Genomic DNA, 22109 nt, shown 5'->3' with positions numbered 1-22109 from the left:
GCAGCTCGAGCTTCCCGGCGCAGCGGTCGCAGCAGCCATCACCGCCCGCAGCTCATGTGGATCCGGCGAGCTCAGATCCGGAAGTCCGCGCAGCTAGGGCAGTGGCGAAGCGCATCCACACTGATCCAGCAGGCGGCCACCATTGGGCGTCGTCCTTTGGTGGAGTGAGGTAAGCACTGGTCAATGTTTCTGCGTCCTTTAGTTAAAATTTCCGTGTGCTTTAGTTCAAATTAGAACTAGGGTTAGTAATTGTTTGTTCTTGGCATGCTACTGTATTTTATTGGTTAAGTCAGTGTAGAAGAAAGTGCATTTGGTTAGTGCATTTGGTCAGTGCATAGATGTTCTTGATATTTGAAGAAAGTTCAGTAATGTTCAGTGACTTAAAAAATAATTGTTTGTCAATTTAATCCTACAGCTTAGATGATGAGATTTGGGACTTGAGGCTACATTTTCAAGGAATAGATAATATGGAGAAAAAGTATTCAGTTTCCTCAGATATCAGTTATCTGACCATATTAGCATTGGTTGAGTTGGAGGGCTATGGCATGGATGCATTTCTGACTTATGTAAAGGAAGAGGGAAAGGGGTTGGAGGGTGTGGAGGCCCTGGATACTGAGGAGGCATTAGAGGAAATGCTTGACTTATTTGTTGATAAGAAGGTACTGAACATCAGTGTCAGAAAAGCTACTGATCCAAGCCCAGCTGATGAGGAACAGATCCCCATTGATCATGTTGGTGAACCTGTTGTTTACAGAGTTTCACAAGAAGGTGTTCTGTACCCTGCCTCTAATGCTAGCTTGCCATCTTTAACCCCTGATGAGCCCTACATGAGCACACAGCAAAGCAACAATTTGAACAAGGGGAAAACAGTTGTGGAAGAAGAAGATGTAGAAGAAGAAGCAGATGAAGAAGAAGAAGATGTACCAGAGGAAGAAGATGAAGTTGAAGATGACAAATCATCTTCAGATTTTGAGTTCTTTAGGGGTGATTACAGAGGGGAGAAAATTTCTTACAAAGCTTGGTGTAGGGGTGAAGATGAGGCTGGCACTGATACTGCAGAGCACTATTGTGCAGCTAACTCAGAACCTTCTGAGTTTTGGGGGGAAGAACCAATAGTTTCTGAAGATGAAGAAGTAGTGGATCCTGCTGCTGTAACTACAAAAGCAGCCAAAAAGCTTAAGCCAGTTAGAAAACCTGGCCCAACTAGCAAGTCTCACAGTGAGCCTGAGCACAACAAGTTTGAAGATTATGTCCCTGAAGCTGATGAGTACTGTTTTCCAGGTGATTTTGGCATAAGTGATGAAGAGGATGCACCAAGGCTGCCATCTGGAAGAAAGAGTAGGAAGAAGCAGAAGAAGGAGAGGAGATGGTATGATCCAAAAAGGTCTGATGCACATGAGCAGTTTTCAATGCATTTGTGCTTTGAAAATGTAGTTGAGTTCAGAGAAGCACTTAGAAATTTTCATGTGAGGACTCTTAGGAATTTTGAGTATCACAGAAATGAACCAAGTAGGGTTATTGCTTGGTGCTCTGAGAGAAAACATGGTTGTGAGTTTTACATAGTTGCCTCCAAGATAGCTCATGAGGCAACTTTCAGTATCAAGAAGATGAACCTGGATCACACTTGTGGAGCAAGTGGAGAGAATACAAAGGTGACAGTCAGTTGGGTTGCTAAGGTTTGTGAGGATACAGTCAGATCCAACCCTGGAGCTGGTGTTGACACAATTATGTCATACACAAAGAAGAAGTTTGGTGTGCATGTGCCTAAAAGCTTGGCATATAGGGCAAGGAAGCAAGCAGTTGAGGTTGTGCAAGGAGATCACAAACTCCAGTATCACAGAATAAGGGACTACCTGCAGTGTGTGCTAGATACTAACCCTGGCAGTAGGTGCATAGTAACAACACATGAGGACCCACTTAACCCAGCTCCTACCCCAAGGTTTCACTATATGTTTTACTGCTTGTTTGCATGCAAGGAGGGTTTTCTGAATGGATGCATGCCATTTATAGGTAAGTATTCAGAAATTTATATGATTTTTAAACATTGATGTACTTAGGCACTCATGTTATCATGTTAGCAGGTCTGGATGGTTGCTTCATCAAGCTAAGCACTGGTCAACAGATATTGGCAGCTACAGGGAGGGATGGCAACAATAACATCTTCCCAATAGCTTTTGGTGTTGTTGATAAGGAAGAGACAGACAGTTGGACATGGTTTCTCACACAGTTGAGAACAGTCATTGGAACTGGCAATAAGTTTGGCAAATACACAATTATGTCTGACAGGCAGAAGGTATTTTTTCTGAACCTAGTCTTTACATTTGCCATGAGTAAAATGTTATTCAGTAGTAACACTTAAGATTACACTACATTGAACAGGGATTGTTGAATGCAATAGATGATGTATTCCCTGACTCTCCACAAAGGTTTTGTCTTAGACATATTTATGCCAATTTTCAATCTGCTGGTTTCAGAGGAGAGGAACTTAAGAAACATTTAGATCAGGCTGCCTATTCCTTTACCAAACATGGACATGATTTAGGCATCGAGAATTTGAAAAAAGAAAGTTTAGAAGCTTGGCAGTGGTTGTCACAGATACCAGAGCATACATGGGCTAGGTATAAAATGGTCACTGTGTGCAAAACAGACCTGTTAGTAAACAACCTTAGTGAGGTTTTCAATAGAATGATATTGGATATTAGGAAGAAACCAATCAGGACTATGTTAGAGGGCATAAGAACAAAGCTGATGATTAAGTTTCAGAAGATCAGAGAGAAGACAGAGACATGCAGATGGGAAATCACACCTACTTATTCAGAGATTTTAGAAGAGGGGAAGAAGTGGGCTAAATATTGTGAAGCATACATGGCAGGGCCAGGCATATGGCAGGTCACTAGTAGCTCTGAAAACACATATTGTGTTAATTTGAACAATGAGACCTGTGACTGTAGGAGGTGGGACATGACAGCTGTCTCCTGTAGTCATGCCATTGCTGCAATGCAGAAAGTGAAGATACACCCTGAAGACTATGTTTCTGCTTTCTTCAAGAAACCCATGTATTGTGAAACATATAAGCACATAATATTCCCTGTGCCAGGTCCTAACCATTGGCCTCATACACCTGGTGATGATATTTCCCCCCTGTTTTTAGAGAAAAGAAAGGTAAAAAACAAACTGCCAGGAGGAAAGGCCTGTTTGAGGTGCCAGCTAAAAAGGATACTTCTAGGATTGGTACAGTGACATGCAGCAACTGCAAGAAGCAAGGGCACAGGATCAACAATTGTGGTGTCCCTTTGAAACCTAAGTTCCAGATGAGGCTGAACAAGCACCAGGTATGTCCATTCATTCCATTGTTACATTCATTGCATTGTTACATTCATTTCATTTGTAGGAAAATAGTTCTAACTAATATTGTTGTGTAGGAAAATAGAGCAAACTACTCTGAGGCTGGTTCTTCAATGGCTGCAACTGCACAAAGGCCACCAAGGGTACCTGCTGCCTCTGCACATGCACCAACTCCTCCTCCAATAACAAGTGTGTCAACACAGACAGCTTCTAGGTCAAGGAAAAGGGCAGCTCCAGCTACAACAGCAGTACCACCACCTCTCAAGAAGAGCAGGCCCAACACCTCTTCTTCAACACTAGTACCACCTCCCAAGAAGAAGAACACAACTATTTCTGGCAATGGATCAAGGTCTTCTCCAGCAAGGAACACAAGGTCATCAAGGTCTTCTCCAGCAAAGAACACCAGGTCAGCTACTGCCAATAGAGTTGGCAATGGATCTTTCATTGCTCCTAGACAATCTGCTACAAGTGCTATGCAGGATGGGTCAAAGAGGGTCAGGAAGCCATCTGGGAGGCTGAAAGATTACTTTTATGCAAGTGGTAACTAGCTGAAGTGGTTGAACTCCTCTGTTATCCTAGGTTATGTATGCAAGTGCACTGTTTGATTTGGTTTGTCATAACACTGCCTCACTAAGTACTTGATACTGCACTGTTTGATTTGGTTTGTAATATGGTACTTTATGTGGATTCTGCACTTGTCTGCAACTTCAATTCATCTGCAACTTTTATCTATATGTGGATTCAACACTTGATAAATTGATGGTGCTGCTGACCAAGTGCATTATAAGATACTGAGATATACATAACTAACCAAATGCATACATTTATTCAGAAACATCCAAATGTTACATAGATAGAAAGATAGTCTCATAGATTACATCCAAATCTCACAAATACTACCAAAACTATCTCTCAAATTGACTTACAGATAGCTAGAAAGATAGATTACATCCAAATCTCACAAATATCAGTCATAGCGCTCAAAGAAACGGACCCACTTGGCCCTAGTTGCTGGATGAGGAGCCATGACTGCCCTCATCCTTGCCCACCTAATGATCTCCATGAATGACCTTCCCCTGCCGCCAGTGAAAACCAGCTCTAGTTCTTCATCATTGCACTTCTCCAGTACCTTGTCGGAGAGTCGGCGGTTGAACTCCTCTTGCTGCTCATCCTGGGCCGCCTCTAGTGCCCTCTGCCTGCGCCTCCTCCTCCTCCTCCTCTGTGCTGCTGCTGCTGTCCTAACCTCCACAGCCTCCCCTCTTCCTTTGTGACATCTCCCATGTCAGGATCCATCTGTGGTTTTCTTTTGGGTGGCGGTTGGTGGAGTAACTGGGAAAGGGTGGGGGTGGGGAGGGGTTTATATTGACAGATGGATGGGGTTGGGTTTAGTAGGCCTAGGGTTGCATTTGGTCAAAGACTAGTGGGCCACTAAGCCCAATTACCCATAGAAATAATATTAGTAGGCTAACAAATAACATATAAAAGATATAAGATCAAGTTGAACACTTAATAGCATACATTCTACATTTCCACAACTTAGTAGCATAAGAGATCCATTTCCACTACTTAATAGCATAAGAGATCCATTACAACACATAATACCATAGGTGATCCATTACAACTTAACAACATAGGAAATAAGGTTCTTGCACTAGGTTAAACTTCACATTCCCCCAAAATGTACACCCATAATCACTTGCAGTCATGCTAGGCCACATCCTTATATAAAGGCCTTTGGATGTACTTACTTCACCAAGATCAAGCTTCAAGACTCAAGGGTGGCCTTGATTTGCTCTAACTTCTCTTTGCTGCCATACCCTTCTTTCAGCAGCTCAGCAACAACAAGCTCAAGCTTTGCCTTCTCCTTCTTAAGAACATCTCTGTCAACTTCAACAACCTTCATAGCCTTCCTGGTGTTCTTGATGATATCAGCTTGGCTCTGCAAAATGCACCTCTGCTCTTTTGCAAGTTTGAGCTTTTCCATCTGCACCTCCAACATAGCTTTCTCCTCTAGCTCCTTCTTCTTCTTCTCAAGTTCTTCCTCCTCCACTTGTTTCTGGTACACCTTCTTGTCCACCCTACCATCCTGCCAATCAAACATCTTGGATACATCATCAACAAGCTTGGTGTACTCAATGCAAAGCTTGTCATTTTCAGTCCTAAGCTTGGCCAACTCCCTTTCATGTTCACTCTTAAGCCTGGCCAACTCCTTCTCAAACTTCTGCTTGTCCTGTACCCTTCCAAAGTTCTGCTCATGGAACATCTCCCATAGCTTGCACAGACATCTCTGAAGAACAGTTGGCCAAGGCCCATCAACCCACTCTACAACACCACAATTCACACCATTTTCCTGCATTTATAAATGTGATAAGTTATTACAAATGGACTAGGAGCTTATTTCAGTTCCATGATTAACTTGTATAGACTTCATAATTTCTAACAATGAATAACATAAATGAGATATGATAAGTTATTACATATGTGACTGTCATATCAAACAAAGTGTTGCATCATATCAAACATCAGTGAACATACATAGCAGAAATGTTTATTGGCATCTAACCTGGACTGGGCAGCCATAGAAACGCCTTCCTGTTACAGGCCCTTCAAAAGCAACACGCTTAATAGGCCTCAGTTGGTGCAGAATGCACTTGGGATGAGCAAGCTCAAGTTGGCCACAGAAAAGGGGCTCCACAGTGGTGTCTGGTTCCTCCTGCAACCATAATAACCAACAAACACTGGTTTCAATCTCCACTCAATACCAGAATCAACAAGCACTGTTCTTTAAACCTGATCACTAAAAAAATCTCCAAATCAGCATGAACCCTAACACTGTACACAGATGAACCCTAGGTTACCTCAATCCTACAATCAAACCCCACCCTCACTAATCAAGAACAGTATCACACACACAACAACAACACTACACTCAGCAACATCCATGGCTGTAGCCTAGGGCTACTAGCACCTAACCCTAACCCTAACCCTAGGTGGCAAAGAACTTACCATAAGTCCCATGTCCATGCTGACAACATCGCACTCCTCCTCCGAGCTGGTTTCCTCGTCGTTCCAGGAAGGCATTGCGGCAAGGAGGTCGACGGCCACCGGCCTCGAAGACGGCGAGCAGCGGCGAGCTCGTACTGGAGCAGGGGAGTGAGAGCAGGGGAGTGAGCGAGCGAGCACGAGATAGTGTACGAGCGGGTGCGCCCGACCGACCGAGCGGGTATATTTACCCCAGTTCCGACCGGGCCGGTCGGCTAACGGCCGTTAACGGCCGCGCGTGGCCACGTGGGCTGACAGATGGGCCTGGTCCGTCAGGAAACGGGTTAAATCGCTAGTCACCGCGGGTTTGGGTTTTTTGAAACAGCGGACCGCGCGTTCGGTAGCTTTCTGAGAAAAATTAAAAAGTGATAGTTTTTTGGAACCATAGCTTGTAAACTAGTAGTTTTATGCTATTTACTCGAGTGGGGGAGTGCATGATGGCTTGATCTACCGGTGGATATGCAATATTTTCCTCTGCCGGGGGTCACTGACATGTGGGCCAAGTTGCTAGCGGTCCCACATGTCAGCCAATACTACAGAGAAGGCTCGCCCTACGTGATCACGGTAGGTGGTGGTGCTCGTGCGGGGGTCGGTAGCCTGTCATGCATGCTCCTCCCCTGGCTGCTATCGGCATTTGCTACGGTAGGAGCAGACAGGGCAGCTTGAGATCCGTCAGGTTGGCGATTTAAGTTAGATCGCTTACGCTAATGCTCCGATTATACTATCACGACCCAGACAAGGCCATGCATTCATTGCCCATTAGCAGCACTGTCCAATTATGCATGCACGTCCTCGCATCAGGCACTGCGGTTGCATTTTCAATTTGCAACAGGTTATAAAGAAATAATAGAGATTTGACCTTTTGTCCTACTCATATCATATGCAGCAGGCCCTTGTATTGCACTTATGTACGAGCGTGCAACGGCAAGTGGGTAGTGCTTGCTTTAAGAAACTCCCAGGTCAAACGATGCATGGATGGATCCAACATCATACCCATAAGCGCAGCCCTAATTTTAAGGCAACTACTGGTAGATGCCGTGCACTTCAATACCGCGGCCGCTAACAACTGGTGGTATCTGGTATTCTGGTTAAGGTGTGGGAGTAATCTGCTGGGTTTCCAGACTGGCGCCGGCGATTGGAGGACCCTCGAGACGCCGACGACATATTTTTCGTATGGTGTATATATACCCCATCCACATGGTTGACGACGAGTAGACACTTCCAGCTCCCAAAATCTAGCTAGCTACTGGTATCCGTTCAGTCCAGAGCAAGCAAGCCGTGATATATCGTCGCCGCCGCCGCCGTGTCGCCATGAATTGCAGGGTAGTCGCATGGCTGCTCGTAGCCGGGCTCGTGCTGGGTTCTTGCACGACCGTTACATGCTCCTCGCGTCTCCTGCTAGAAGCTCCCCCATGCCGCAAGGAGCTGATTCCCGAGATCGCTGCAGATCATGCAGAAGCTGAGGCAGAGGTACGGCGGGTCGCCGGCGGAGGCTACCGTGGTGGCGCGACGGCTGTGTCGAGGCGGTCTCTGGGGCAGAGGGCTCCGTCGCCGCCGGCGCCGAAGCCGAGCAAGAGGGTGGCCACTAAGATGCCGGCTCCCCCACCACCCTTGGCGTAATTGTGAACGACGCCCCCAAGTTCAGTTGCGTCTGCTGAACATATGCCACCCGGCTCTCTGTAAACATTTTTTTAACTGAATTGAGGAGAATCATTACCATCAGATTTTGTGTAAGAAGTTCTTTGACAGTCACCATCACATTAAGCTCTCCCATGAGATTTTTTTCCTGCTCCTATACCTTACTAGTAAGCACCAAGCATGCACGTGCGTAGTCAAAGAGTCTTGCTTTGCTCTCTCCTAACTTCTCCCACAAGGGGAAAATGGCGGCGACAATTTGCCCCTTCCTTTGTCGTCAAGATAGTGTCCGCGGCTCCCTGCATCCATATTCCACTACTCCAAATGGGAGGCGGGAAGCTTCGACTCAAGCGTGGCGAGGATGATGTCGCACCGGAATAATATAACACGCTCTCCTTCCACCTTCCAAATATTATCGGCAAGACACCATTCATAACCTATTTTTTCATTTAGGGGAAACAACAGTCTATTAATAAATACTTGACAATGTCACTCACAACCAACCAGTTGCCTAACAACACACCTATGCTCGGGCTTCGGCTTTCACCGTGGTGCTTCATCTCTAGATGTTTAAAGCAGCAGTCAGTAACACTTCCCCTTTGTGGTTGCAAGCACTGACGTCAGTATTGGTTGGTCATTATTTTGCCAAAATGAATTGAAAAGAATCGTGGTTTACCTTCACCCATTCATCCATTTTTCTCTAGTTTTTTACCACCTATCCAGCTGCCTGGCCAGTTGTATAGTGGCTATCTGCATCACGTGTACCTGTAAAATAGGTTTTTCTTTACAATTGTCATGATGTTGAGTTTCTGCATCATTTTCTCCTATCATATTGGTGCTGCTTCAAAATAAACATAAAAATAGTGGTTTCGATTTGATTAGAAAGTAAATACCAGTGCATCCCAATACGGTAGATGAATTGCTTTGGTGCTTATCAAGTATGGAATGTCAAAGTAATGATCGTGAGGGCATGCTGAGGACATCTTGCCTATATGTTAATGAAGAGAAGAAAAGTTTAAACTTCTTATGAAGTATTTTAATACCTAAAGATAAATAAGAATTCATTTATAATCACCTTTACCAATACCTTTGAAACCAGAGTCTCCCACACTTACAATTTTCAGAGTTCCAGTCATCTCAAGCATTACATTGATATTTGCTTTCTTGCGGTGTAAATTTTTTTGATACTACTTGATGCCAAGAGAAACATCAAAATAGCTATTAAAAATATCAAGGCAACTTAGGGAAACTCTAACCAATCCCCTAAAATTAGCGGAGGATCCGGTGAAGTAAACCTTTTTTTACTCCACTAAGGCCTTCTTTGGTTCGTAGGATAGGATTATTATAAGAATAGAAAATTTGTAGGAAATGAGACGACATATATCTCAAATCCTACAAATAGGAATAGAAAAAGAGATGTCATTTGGTTCACATCATAGAATTTTTTTCATTGAGTCTAGGCTTATATTTATTTTCCTTTGAAATGTGGAGAATAGTAACCAATCCTATGTATGAACCAAAGTTCTCTAAAGGAAAAATTCCTACAAGAATCTTATCCTATAAAATTCCTGCAAACCAAAGGAGGGCTAAGTTTTCGCCGGACCTAACCGATCCCCTATATATAATGGAGTAATTTTTTCATCTAACATTTTTGGCTACCGAAACACATTTCTTTGCTTCTTTATTTCATTCAACGACATTTTTGATACATTGGAGAGTACATAATTCACCAATTCTTCGCCACGAGAGCAATACCAAATAAAACAAGAACCACAATTAGACACATTAAAAGATATCTAACTTCCATAACAGCTCCCACTAGCTGGATTGATATTTTATTTATATCTTCATTGTTGATTCTCTCTATTGGCTTCTCGAGCTTGCACACTTCTTTCTTTGATTCCAATAAATTCGGCGCTGCTTCGCATGTAGTCTCATCTCTAGCCTCTGTTCTAGCAACGAGTGCAAGAGCATCTATCAAATTCCGTGCTATCAATAGATTGATGTAATCTTCTTCCCAATACCAAAACTTGCATCTATCGTACACACAAATTTGAGCACACAATGAGCTACCGAAATTGCGTTGAATCCGGTGAACAACCGAATCAAAACAAGCACATACCCCGTCTTTTTGGCACTTGAAAAACACCCATCCGGGATGTTCCGATGTGGTGGAAACTCGGTGCACCACCTGCCGCGGGCAGTCGTCTCACTTTATGACCGGCAACGGGGAGCCGACGAGCCGGTGGGCTAGCGATGGCCAGGCGTGTCTTGTCGGCGAACCGCTGATGGGAGAGATCTGAGCAGCTAGAGGTTGAGTCAATACCTGCATGCGGCGCGAAGGCGTTGCGAGGGCTATGCGGTCCGATACCCGGCCAATCCATGGCAAGGGCGTAGCCGCCGATGGCAGGATGCGTCAAATCCGGCGGCGACGCCATCCTCATATCTATCCGTTATGTGCCGGCAACGAGGCAAGAGAGGCACAAATCCGGGTGGTCAAGGACCGCGGCGGAGCCTACGGAGTGTCCGCAGTGGCTGGCGGGGGGCGGGAAGGACGGTGCCGGTGTAGATGTGGCGCAGGAGTGCGGCGGGGGAGACAGCGGAATGGAGGAGATTGTTTACTCCAAGCCCTAGTGGTGGAGTAAAAATAGGGGTGGCGGAGGCGGCTGAGTATAATCTATCCTTCGCTATCGACTAGGTGCCGGTTAGAGGAGAAAAACCGAATTTCTATTTCTCTGACCGGTTATAGGGTATCGCTTAGAGTTGCCCTTAGAAATATAAAATGAGTTAATCAATACTCATATTACCTGATAAAGTATTATTCTTTCAATATCCATAGTCTGCAATATGTTTAATGCCACGGTGAGAAAGCAGGTACAGGATGCAGCGCGGGCGGCGCTCTCGGCCGGCGCGTCGCTTCAATGCCGACTTTAGCGAGAGGCCGCGTCCGCTCTGTGCCAGCATGAATACTATGTTAGCGCTCTGGAGTGACGGTGATGCTGACCGGCATGAATGCGCAAGAACTGCTTCATGCATGAAAGGGCGCGGGAAAGGGTTTCGGGTGGGACCAGGTTATAGCGGTCCCAAGACTCCCAACACAGCAACTTTGGGTTTGCGGGAAAATGGACGTCCAAATCGGTCGTGGACCTATGAGGTACTGTGTTGGATGAAAAAATAGGTCCGAGCCACTTCGAACGGATGCGGACGGTGGGTCATCGATTGAAGATGTACTTGAACATGCAAGACAAAAGTATAACTATATGAATATGCAACAGCAATTCGGTAGCGCTTCAATTCGAGGTCGAGGCGAGCAGCTGCTTGAAGAAACACGCTCCAAGTCAAACGATGCATGGATTATGGATCCAACATCATAGGCCAGCTTTTGCAGACAACTACGTACACTTTAATACAACTAATCGTAGATTCAATGCACTCCATTACCGCCGGCGGCGTAGCCGCTCACAAGCCGTCGTAGCTGGCAGTAATCTACTGGCGCTGGATCTCCACCGGCGGTTGGACCCTCGTCGCGCCGATAACGTATGTATATATATACCCGTCGTGTTGACGAGGTTTTGACACATCTGCGACGCGCCTCTGGCCCCCAAAATCTAACTAGCTACTGCTGCTACGTGCTCCGATATCCGTTCAGTTCAGACTTCAGAGCAACTAAGCAAGTCTCGTCGCCTTCGCCCGCCGCCGTGTGGCCATGAACCGCGGGCTGCTGGCATGGCTGCTCGTGGCCGGGCTCGTCGTAGGTTCTTGCACCACCGCGACATGCTCCTCGCATCACCCGCTAGGTATTACTAGCATTTTATAAATTTATAGGATGCTGGGAGATTCTTCCGGCGTGCGATTTTGCAGCGAGCGAGCTGATTAATTTATCTGTCTCAGTCGCTGATACACGAGATGCGCAGGTCATGCAGGACATGGCGTGAAGCTACGACAGGTCGCGCGCGCAGGCAGTCACCGCGGTGGCGAGACGGCTGTGTCAAGGCGCTCTCTCAGGAAGAGGGCACCGTCGCCGCCGCCCCCGCAGGCGAACACGAGGAGGGCCTCTAATGCGGCTCCCCCGCCAGCCCTGGCGTAATTGTGAAGGCGACGTCCCCCACGCCCCATTGCATCTGCTCAACACAGCTCTATTCTATGCCATATCTCTCGAAGCAAATATGAAGATAAATGTTTTTGAATTTAATACAAGATGATGTACCTAGTCCTATTGTATTGTACTCCAACTAAAACATGTTCCCCATTATATATTTCTACCTAATAAAGCTATTCCATTGTGATTACAGATGGCGAGATGCTTTTTTTTCAAGAGTACACCAATGACATACCACATCTTTATAAAAGATAGAAAATGACATTTACAAGAACTTGCATAAAATGCGAACATCCTCGCAAGCTAAGGACCCACTTCACTCACCAACACCTAACTCACTAGGCCCACTCTTTCACAAAACATTGTGAACCTCCTACTGCAACACATGCACGTTTCCATTCCGAGAGCTCACTGATTATGGTGATTTTGAGATCTTGCGCCATCTTGACTTGGTGCGTCCTGTTGAACAGACTCGTGTTCCGTTGCTTTCAAACTGCCCAAGTTACCGCCAGTGTAAAAGTGTCAAACCCTCGCTTGTCTGCTCGGTGAAAGTTACCTCTCTCCTGTAGCCACCACTCCATGAGAGTTTCGTCATGATCCGGCAGTCGCACATTGAGATGCAGGTAGTCAAGGCACCCATCCCAAACCTCTCAAGCGTACACACATTGAACGAGGATGTGCTCAACGTTACCCTCCTCCTGCAAGCAAGTGTAGCATGCCAAAGGCTGATCTTGCAGCCCATGCCTAGCGCGAATAGCTTGCACTTGAGCGGTGCCCAGCTCCTTCAAATATATGTAGCGAAGGTGTCCGTTCCAGCCCAAGCACATCCTTCGATAAGTTGATTTGGCAGTGTATGCACTCGAGGCATCACTCGGGCAAGAAAACACACCTTCCATGTTCTCCTCCCGTATGACAGAATGTACGACATGGATGAGTTGTATGATTTGGACGTGCGCCATGAATGAGATCTCATCCACCACATAATGGATCCAGCTTCCATTGATCAAGGCCCGACGCACCATTCGGTGGTTTCTCATACGCTTGTCCACACAGCACAACATCATTGGCGCGATGCCCGTGATTGCGAAGCCGTGGATGCAGCGGTCTCTCCAGAATAGGACCATGCTACCATCTCCAACAGAAATACTGACGAGGCTGTCGAAAACTTGTCTGGCTTCCTTATCCTCGATCATGGGAATTCCTTGCCAGGGCCCAGATGGGCCAGTTCGTCGATGCCATTCCCATCTCATATACAGGGGCAAGGCTTGCAACTTCAAGTTTTTGACGCCCAATCCTTCGAACCAAGTAGGCCTGCAGATGGTGTTCCAAGCGACAAGGCACTGACCACCATTCACTTTATCCTTCCCAGCCCAAAAGAATGCTTGACGTGGCTAGATTGCGTCGGTATTTCCCCAAAGAGGAAAAGATGATGCAGCATAGCTACGGTAAGTATTTCCCTCGGTTGTGAAACCAAGGTATCAATCCCGTAGGAGAACCAAGCAACACTATGTAAACGGTACCTGCACACAAAGAACAAATTTGCAACCTGATGCGTAAGAGGGGTTGCCAATCCCTCTCCGGGAAAAAAGATAGATTTGTTTGTATGAGTTTGGATAAATAGATCTCGCAAAAACACAAAATAAAATAAGTAAAGAAAAAGTGCAGTAAGGTATTTTTGGGTTTTTGGAATAAAAGATCTGAAAATAAATGCGGCAAAAAATAGATCGGAAAGCAAATATGATAAAAGATAGACCCGGGGGCCGTAGTTTTCACTAGTGGCTTCTTTCGAGAAAATAGCACACGGTGGGTAAAAAAATTATGGTTGGGCAATTGATAGAAGAACAAATAATTATGACGATATCCAAGGCAATTATCAATATATAGGCATCACGTCCAAGATTAGTAGACCGACTTCTGCCTGCATCTACTACTATTACTCCACACATCGACCACTATCCAGCATGCATCTAGTGTATTGAGTTCATGGAGAAACGGAGTAGTGCAATAAGAACGATGACATGATGTAGACAAGATCTATTCATGTAGGAATAGACCCCATCTTGTTATCCTTAATAGCAACGATACATGCGTGCCTCGCTGCCCCTTTCGTCACTGGGAGAGGACACCGCAAGAGTGAACCCATCACAAAGCACCTCTTCCCATTGCAAGAAAAATCAATCTAGTTGGCCTAACTAAACCAAAGATTCGGAGGAGAAATACGAGGCTATAAATAATCATGCATATAAGAGATCAAACAGGACTCAAATAATATTCATGGATAAAAATCTGATCATAAACTCGAACTTCATCGGATCCCAACAAACACACCGCAAAAAGTCATTACATCAAATAGATCTCCAAGAGACCATTGTATTGATAATCAAAAAGAGAGAAGAAGCCCTCTAGCTACTACCTACGGGACCAGATGGGCCAGTTCATCGATGCCTAACACACCGCAAAAAGTCATTACATCAAATAGATCTCCAAGAGACCATTGTATTGATAATCAAAAAGAGAGAAGAAGCCCTCTAGCTACTGCCTACGGGACCAGATGGGACAGTTCATCGATGCCTAGGTGGTCCAAAGATGTACCAGAGGAGAGGCCCGAGGTGGGCACAATGCACCAGGGCACGCCCAGGGGGGTTGTGCCCCCCTCGGTGACCTCCCGCACCCACTACTAGGAAAAGGCTAATTAGTGGCGCACCTATTTTTGCCATTAATGGCGCACTATAGGTGCGCCACTATTACCATGCCACTAGTAACAAATAGTAATAACGCACCATGTGCGCCATTACTATCACAGATACTAATGGCGCACCTATAGTGCGTCATTACTATGCCTAGAAGTGCGCCATTACTATCTGACTTAGTAATGACGCACCACATAGAAGTGCGTCATTACTAACAATTTTTTTTTCAATTTTTTTAGTTATTTTCTTAATCTCGGGTCGCTATGGCTTAATCTCGGGTCAATATGCTTAATCTCGGGTCAATCGCACTCCGTGGTTAAACTTCCCGGAAGGTCACCCGTCCTCACACCACTCCAGCCCGAGCACGCTTAACTTTGCAGTACTATCCAACCCCAGCACCAGCTCACTTAACAGACACTTGTTGATATATCTATCATATCAATCCTATTAAACCTTTTTGATGTCTAGGACTTTGTTCATATTCATGAGTGTGATGAAATTTTGAAAAAATATTTCAAACTTTCCGGTCATATTACGTATCATATTTTAAACATTTTTTCCAAAAAAAAAATTTGAAACCAATTTTTTTTCAGTTACTAGTGGCGCACCTAGCAAATGGTGCGCCACTACTAAGTTTGAATTTTTTTTATTTCCTCCCTCTAGATCTTAAAAGCCCTGTATCTTTTATTCTGTTAGGTTTTTGAGGATTCTGAAAATCTTCAACGGGGTTCCCCCAGTTGAATTCGGATGTAACTTCTAGAGTAGATGCTTTTTCATATAATAACTTTTTGATCCAAGTTCGTATGCAAAAGGTATGCCCATTTTACTAAATTCCAGAGAGATTTTGCAAATAAAGTCAAAATTCATATTTGTAAATTTTCCCAACAACTAGACCACATATCACGTGGGAAACTTATTTTCTTTTATTTTTTTGACATTTCCATCATTTTCTTTTATTTTTTTAAAACTGAAAAGGTGGTCCAGGGGGGTGCATTTGGTTATAGTAATGACGCACCTGTACAAAGTGTGCCATTACTATGTGTATGACTTGGTCAAACCTTGGTCAAAGTTAGTAATGACGCACTTTGTGTAGGTGCGTCATTACTAAGTTTGACATAGTAATGGCGCACCTATGCAAAGTGCGCCATTACTAAGTTTGACCAAGGTTTGACCCAGTCATACACATAGTAATGGAGCACTTTGTACAGGTGCACCATTACTATGTCAACTAGTAATGACGCACTATTCCCTGGTGCGCCATTGCTAACAATTTTTTTTATTTTTTTCAAAACTAGTAATGACACACCACACACCAGGTGTGCCTTTAGTAATATGTCAATAATGGCGCACCTGTATCTGGTGCGCCACTGCTATATAGCAGTGGCGCACCACATACATGGTGCGTCATTAATGTCCATATTAGCTATAGCCCCTTTCCTAGTAGTGACCGCCTCTTCGCTCTATAAATACCCAATTATTCCAGAAACCCTAGGGGAGTCGGCGAAACGCAATTCCAGCCGCCGCAAATTCCAAAACCACGAGATCCAATCTAACACCACCACGGAGGGGTTCATCATCCTCATTGGTGCCTCTCCGATGATGCGTGAGTAGTTCACCATAGACCTATGGGCCCATAGGACGAAGCTAGATGGCTTCCTCTCTATCTTTTGATTCTCAATACAATGGTCTCTTGAAGATCTATTTGATGTAACTCTTTTTTGCGGTGTGTTTGTTGGGATCCGATGAACTTTGAGTTTATGATCAGATCTATATCCATGAATATTATTTGCAGCAAGAGGCGGCAGTGGCTCCATATTGCAAAACACGATGGAACTTTCTCTCTGATTTTTTTCTTGGGAAAATGAAATATATAGCGCTGGAATTATGTCAGGCTGAGGTCCAGAGGCCCCACAAGCCTGCATGGTGCGGCCTGGGGGTGGCCACGCTATTCCAAAATAATTATCTTTAAAGTTTCGTCTAATTCCGAGAACTTTTTATTTTTGCACAAAAAATAGCACCAAAGTAATTATGCTGAAAACAGTGTCAGTCCGGGTTAGTTTCACTCAAATCATGTAAATTAGGGGGCAACACAAGAGAAAAAGTGTTTGAAAATTAGATACGATGGAGACATACCAACCCCCCCAAGCTTAAGTCATTGGTTGTCCTCAAGCGATTTAGTTGACAAACTAAAAGTGAGAAAGAAAAACTTTTACAAACCCATTTTCTTTTGTTGGTGTATATAAGCTTAACTAGCAAGCAATTTTTCAGCAAAGATCATGAATTAAACACATATATGATAACACTTAGCAACCACATTTACTCATGTCAATAACATAATCAACTAGTGAGCAATAATACTATATCTCAAATACCAGCACTTTGTCAACATAACCATGATACAATATGATAAAATGGTATCTCGCTAGACCTTTCTGAGACCGCAAAATATAAATGCATATCACCTCTGAAGTTCAAGTAGCAGCTAAACTTTGTAATTCGGGGTAGAAGACAATCAATCATGCTCACACCCATCATCAAATTAGACCAAATGCATGTTAAACTAAGAATGAAAATAGCGCTATGGAAATTGGTGCCTGAATGAAAAGGCGATGATTCAACAATAAATTAAAAGATAGGTTCTTCGCACAGGGAAGCAGGGATTTGCTTATGTACCAGAGCTTATTGTTTAAAATAGAGATAATTTAATTTTGAGAGGTGCACTTTTAGTCAACAATTTACAGCCGAGAATTTCATCATCTTATATGATAAACATGTGTGAGAGTAGTTCCCATGCTTAACACTCCCCCTCCACCATTGTCTTTCCACAAACCATGGCTACCCAAATTCACAAGTGCCTACCAACATATTTATTTGTTTAATTAATGTACGAGTTGGCATCCCATTTTCCAGCTCTTTTTTCAATACTAAGACAAGTAGATGTCATCCTCGTCGAGGGGAACACATTATTTATCATACAAGATGATGCTCTTCCCGTCGCTCCATGAGCTTTATGGGCACACAAAACATATATTCATTTGGAGTTTTAGAGAGGGCACATGCAAATTTACTTAGAACGACAGAGTAATACCATATATAGGTTATATGGTGAACTCTTATGGCATAACTTGGGTTTTAAGGATTTTGGATGCACAAGTAGTATTTCCGCTTATTACAAGTGAACGCTATCAAAAGACGGGAAAGTGACCAACCAGAGAGTGACAACTGTCATAATCATGCATTTTGAATAATTGACATTGAATGATAGCATGGGCAGGATAAAACACTCTAGACACAAATATTATGGAGGCAATATTGGTTTGAATCAATTACATGTGTGAACATGTGCCAAATCAAACCACTTGAAATTTTCAAAGGAGGATACCGACCTAACATACCGCATCATAATCAATTTAATGCATGTTGACATCAAAGGTAACATATTATCCACTCCTAGCTAATTAAGCATCATGTGAGCAACTACAAACTCTAATCATCATCATACACATGTTTATTCATAATAGGCTGAATCAGGACTATATTAAGGTAAACATAGTTACAAAAACAAACACAAGTAGAGTTCATATCAGTTTTTCTTCACCATGATCATTTCATCAAATCATCAAAATTATTGCCTTTTACTTGCACTGTTGAATGATGTGGAAAATATAACATAGTGCAAGTGTGACGTGGACTAAGCTGAAATATACAAATATTACATACACAGCAGAAGAGAATGGAATATTTGGTCTTTCATTAGATCAATAATAAAGCATTTGCTCAAAGGCCATCTTCCTATTGCGGGCAATGGGGATCAACACCAACAGATCCCCGCTACCTCGCTGGTCGTCGATGACTCTCTAGCAATGAGGATCGTTGTTGAAACATGTGATACGCTACACTAGCGCCAAATATTTTTTTTACGACGCACACAATAGCAGCGGCGTGTAGGAGGGCACTCACATCATATCCTCCCTGTGGTGGCGCCCTCTGGTGCGATTTGCCGCCGGCTCGCGCTCACCATCTGCTATGGTTATTAAGAATCTAGGATGAAGCCGAGCACCACAGCCGTGGCAAATGGAGAGGTGGAGCGTGAGAATGGTGCGGCCTAGACATGGATGGATGTTGTGGGAGGGCATGACGCGAGATAAAGGAGGGAGAAGGGATCCTAGGAGATGTGTGCCCGGGGAGGAAAAAGGATACATGCCCCCTAACCTCCCTCCCCCTCCCGCCCGCGCAGCCTAGGCATACCGCCCATCCTTAACCCCATAGCCCGACCTCGGCGACGGGCATACCCTCCCCTACCCCCCCACCCTGGCCCCCAGTTTCCTGCAAGGCATAGCTCCCCCTATGACCTCTGTGTAAGGGCATATTTCTCCCTATGTGGTTTTGGTGATTGATGACAATGCATTTGCGGACTACTCGTGTGCATTGAGCATTTCAGATATCTCATGTCTAGGCACAAAACAATTCAGTGCCCCTCAGAGCCTATCGAAGACGGCGGTTTTCTATGTTTCTTTTTGGTGGATTTGAGTCGTAGGAAAGCCGTACTATTATGAGGGGGTCCGCTTCGGAAAGGTTAGGGTGGAATCAACATGTGCACATATTTTCCTTTGCACCACCTTTCCTTCGCTTCATTGGAGCACCGATCGTTTACCCTTGTCTCTGCGAAATGAAGACTTTCAAATGCTTGAGTGTCTGTGGTATGCGGTATTACTGCTCAAGGGAGCAGTAGTACCGCAGGGCCTTGCGGTAGTACCGCTCAAGGGAGAGGTAGTACCGCAGGGTCCAGTGGTAGTACCGCTCCTGGTGAGCGGTAGTACCGCTAGCTCCGGACCTGACACTGGCGCGTGCTGAAGTAGGCGCGGAAGTAATTTTTTACTTCCGCCCTGATACGTTTCCAACGTATCTATAATATTTGATTGTTCCATGCTATTATATTATCTGTTTTGGATGTTTTATATGCATTAATATGCTATTTTATATGATTCTTGGGACTAACCTATTAACCTCGAGCCCAGTGCCAGTTTCTGTTTTTTCCTTGTTTTAGAGTTTCGCAGAAAAGGAATACCAAACGGAGTCCAAACGGAAAAAAACTTTCGCGATGATTTTTCTTGGACCAGAAGACACCCAGGAGACTTGTAGTGCAAGTCAGAGGAGCTTCGAGGCGTCCACAAGGGTGGAGGGTGCGCCCAGGGGGTAGGGTGCGCCCCCCGACCTTGTGGGCCCCTCGTAGACCCAATGGCCTAGATCTTCCTCCTATATATACTCTTATAACCTAAAAACATCCAGGGGAGCAACGAAACCACTTTTCCAACGCCGCAACCTTCTGTACCCGTGAGATCCCATCTTTGGGCCTTTTCCAGCATCCTGCCGGAGGGGGATTCGATCATGGAGGGCTTCTACATCAACAACATTGCCTCTCCGATGAAGCATGAGTAGTTTACCACAGACCTACGGGTCCATTGCTAGTAGCTAGATGGCTTCTTCGCTCTCTTTGATTCTCAATACAAAGTTCTCCTCGATGTTCTTGGAGATGTATTCGATGTAATACTCTTTTGCGGTGTGTTTGCCGAGATCCGATGAATTGTGGATTTATGATCAGCTTATCTATGAATATTATTTGAATCTTCTCTGAATTCTTATATGCATGATTTAATATCTTTGCGAGTCTCTTTGAACTATCGATTTGGTTTGGCCAACTAGATTGGTTTTTCTTGCAATGGAGAAGTGCTTAGCTTTGGGTTCAATCTTGCGGTGTCCTTTCCCAGTGATAGTAGGGGCAGCAAGGCACGTACTGTATTGTTGCCATCGAGGATAAAAAGATGGGGTTTTCATCATAATGCTTGAGTTAATTCCTCTACATCATGTCATCTTGCTTAATGCGTTACTCCGTTCTTTATGAACTTAATACTCTAGATGCATGCTGGATAGCGGTTGATATGTGGAGTAATAGTAGTAGATGCAGAATCATTTCGGTCTACTTGACACGGACGTGATGCCTATATTCATGATCATTGCCTTAGATATCGTCATAACTTTGCGCTTTTCTATCAATTGCTCGGCAGTAATTTGTTCACCCACCGTAATAATTTCTATCTTGAGAGAAGCCTCTAGTGAAACCTATGTCCCCTGGGTCTATTTTCCATCATATAAGTTTCCGATCTACAATTTCAGTTTCCTATTTCTTTTACTTTGCAATCTTTTACTTTCCGTTCCATAGACCAAAAATACCAAAAATATTACTTTACCGTTTATCATCTCTATCAGATATCACTTTGCAAATAACCGTAAAGGGATTGACAACCCCTTCTCGCGTTGGGTGCAAGTTGGTGTTTGTTTGTGCAGGTATTCGGTGACTTGAGCGTTGTCTCCTACTGGATTGATACCTTGGTTCTCAAAAGCTAAGGGAAATACATACTCTACTTTGCTGCATCACCCTTTCCTCTTCAAGGGAAAAACCAACGCAAGCTCAAGATGTAGCAGGAAGAATTTCTGGCGCCGTTGCCGGGAAGATCTACGCCAAGCCAAGACATACCAAGTACCCATCATAAACTCTCATCCCTCGCATTACATTATTTGCCATTCACCTCTCGTTTTCCTATCCCCACTTCTAAAACGATTTTCGAAAAGATTCGTCTTTTTCTTCGCAGTTCTTCCGTTCGATCTTTTGTTTGCTTGTGTTACCATGTGCCTTCTTTTTGCTTACATATTCGCTTGCTAATCTTTTTAAGAGATCCAATTATGATGAACCAATTCCTAGTGATTTGAGTCCACTAGATTATCTTTATGAGGTTTTGCTTGAAATTCGTGAATCTGAAAATTGTGATGAAATTTATGAAGTGATGCACGGTAGTTCTTTCAGTGAAAAGCATGATTGCAATGATGTTATTGTAAATTCTATTAATGTCAATTGTGTTAATGATATGCAAAACCCTAAGCTTGGGGATGCTAGTTTTGCTATGTCCACTACTTGTTGCAATGATCATGATTGGGGTGATACTTCTTACGCTCTTGAAAACTTATTTACTCCCCATGACGAACATGAGATTGATAATAATGTTTGCAATAATATTGGAAGTGGGTTTGAAAGAGTTTCAAATTTAGATCCCACATATTTGGATGATGTTCAATCTTATGAAGTTTTTGATAAAAGTGGGTTCGTAGAGGTCATGACTTTATTTTATGATAGTCATACTATTTTGGAAGAGTGTCAACTTTGCATGCATGTGGATCATGTTGATAAAATTTTATGTGATAGTTATATTGTTGAATTTTCTTATGATCCTACATGTTATTAT

General features: G+C 44.0%; 1 protein-coding gene across 1 annotated transcript; it reads right to left on the bottom strand.

Annotated features, from left to right (window-relative positions):
• Positions 1-5110: 5110 nt before the first annotated feature.
• Positions 5111-6240, bottom strand: LOC109750028 (uncharacterized). The gene is made up of 2 exons (XM_073503762.1): positions 5909-6240; positions 5111-5695 (listed from the first exon to the last, which is right to left on the bottom strand). Exon 2 carries the CDS (start codon positions 5606-5608, stop codon positions 5111-5113), a length of 498 nt encoding a protein of 165 aa, XP_073359863.1. The 5' UTR covers positions 5609-5695; positions 5909-6240.
• Between the last annotated feature and the right edge of the window lie 15869 nt (positions 6241-22109).

This window comes from Aegilops tauschii, chromosome 7 (assembly GCF_002575655.3).
Source record: "Aegilops tauschii subsp. strangulata cultivar AL8/78 chromosome 7, Aet v6.0, whole genome shotgun sequence".
Taxonomy (NCBI): domain Eukaryota; kingdom Viridiplantae; phylum Streptophyta; class Magnoliopsida; order Poales; family Poaceae; genus Aegilops; species Aegilops tauschii.
This window is presented reverse-complemented; position numbering and strand designations above follow the sequence as displayed.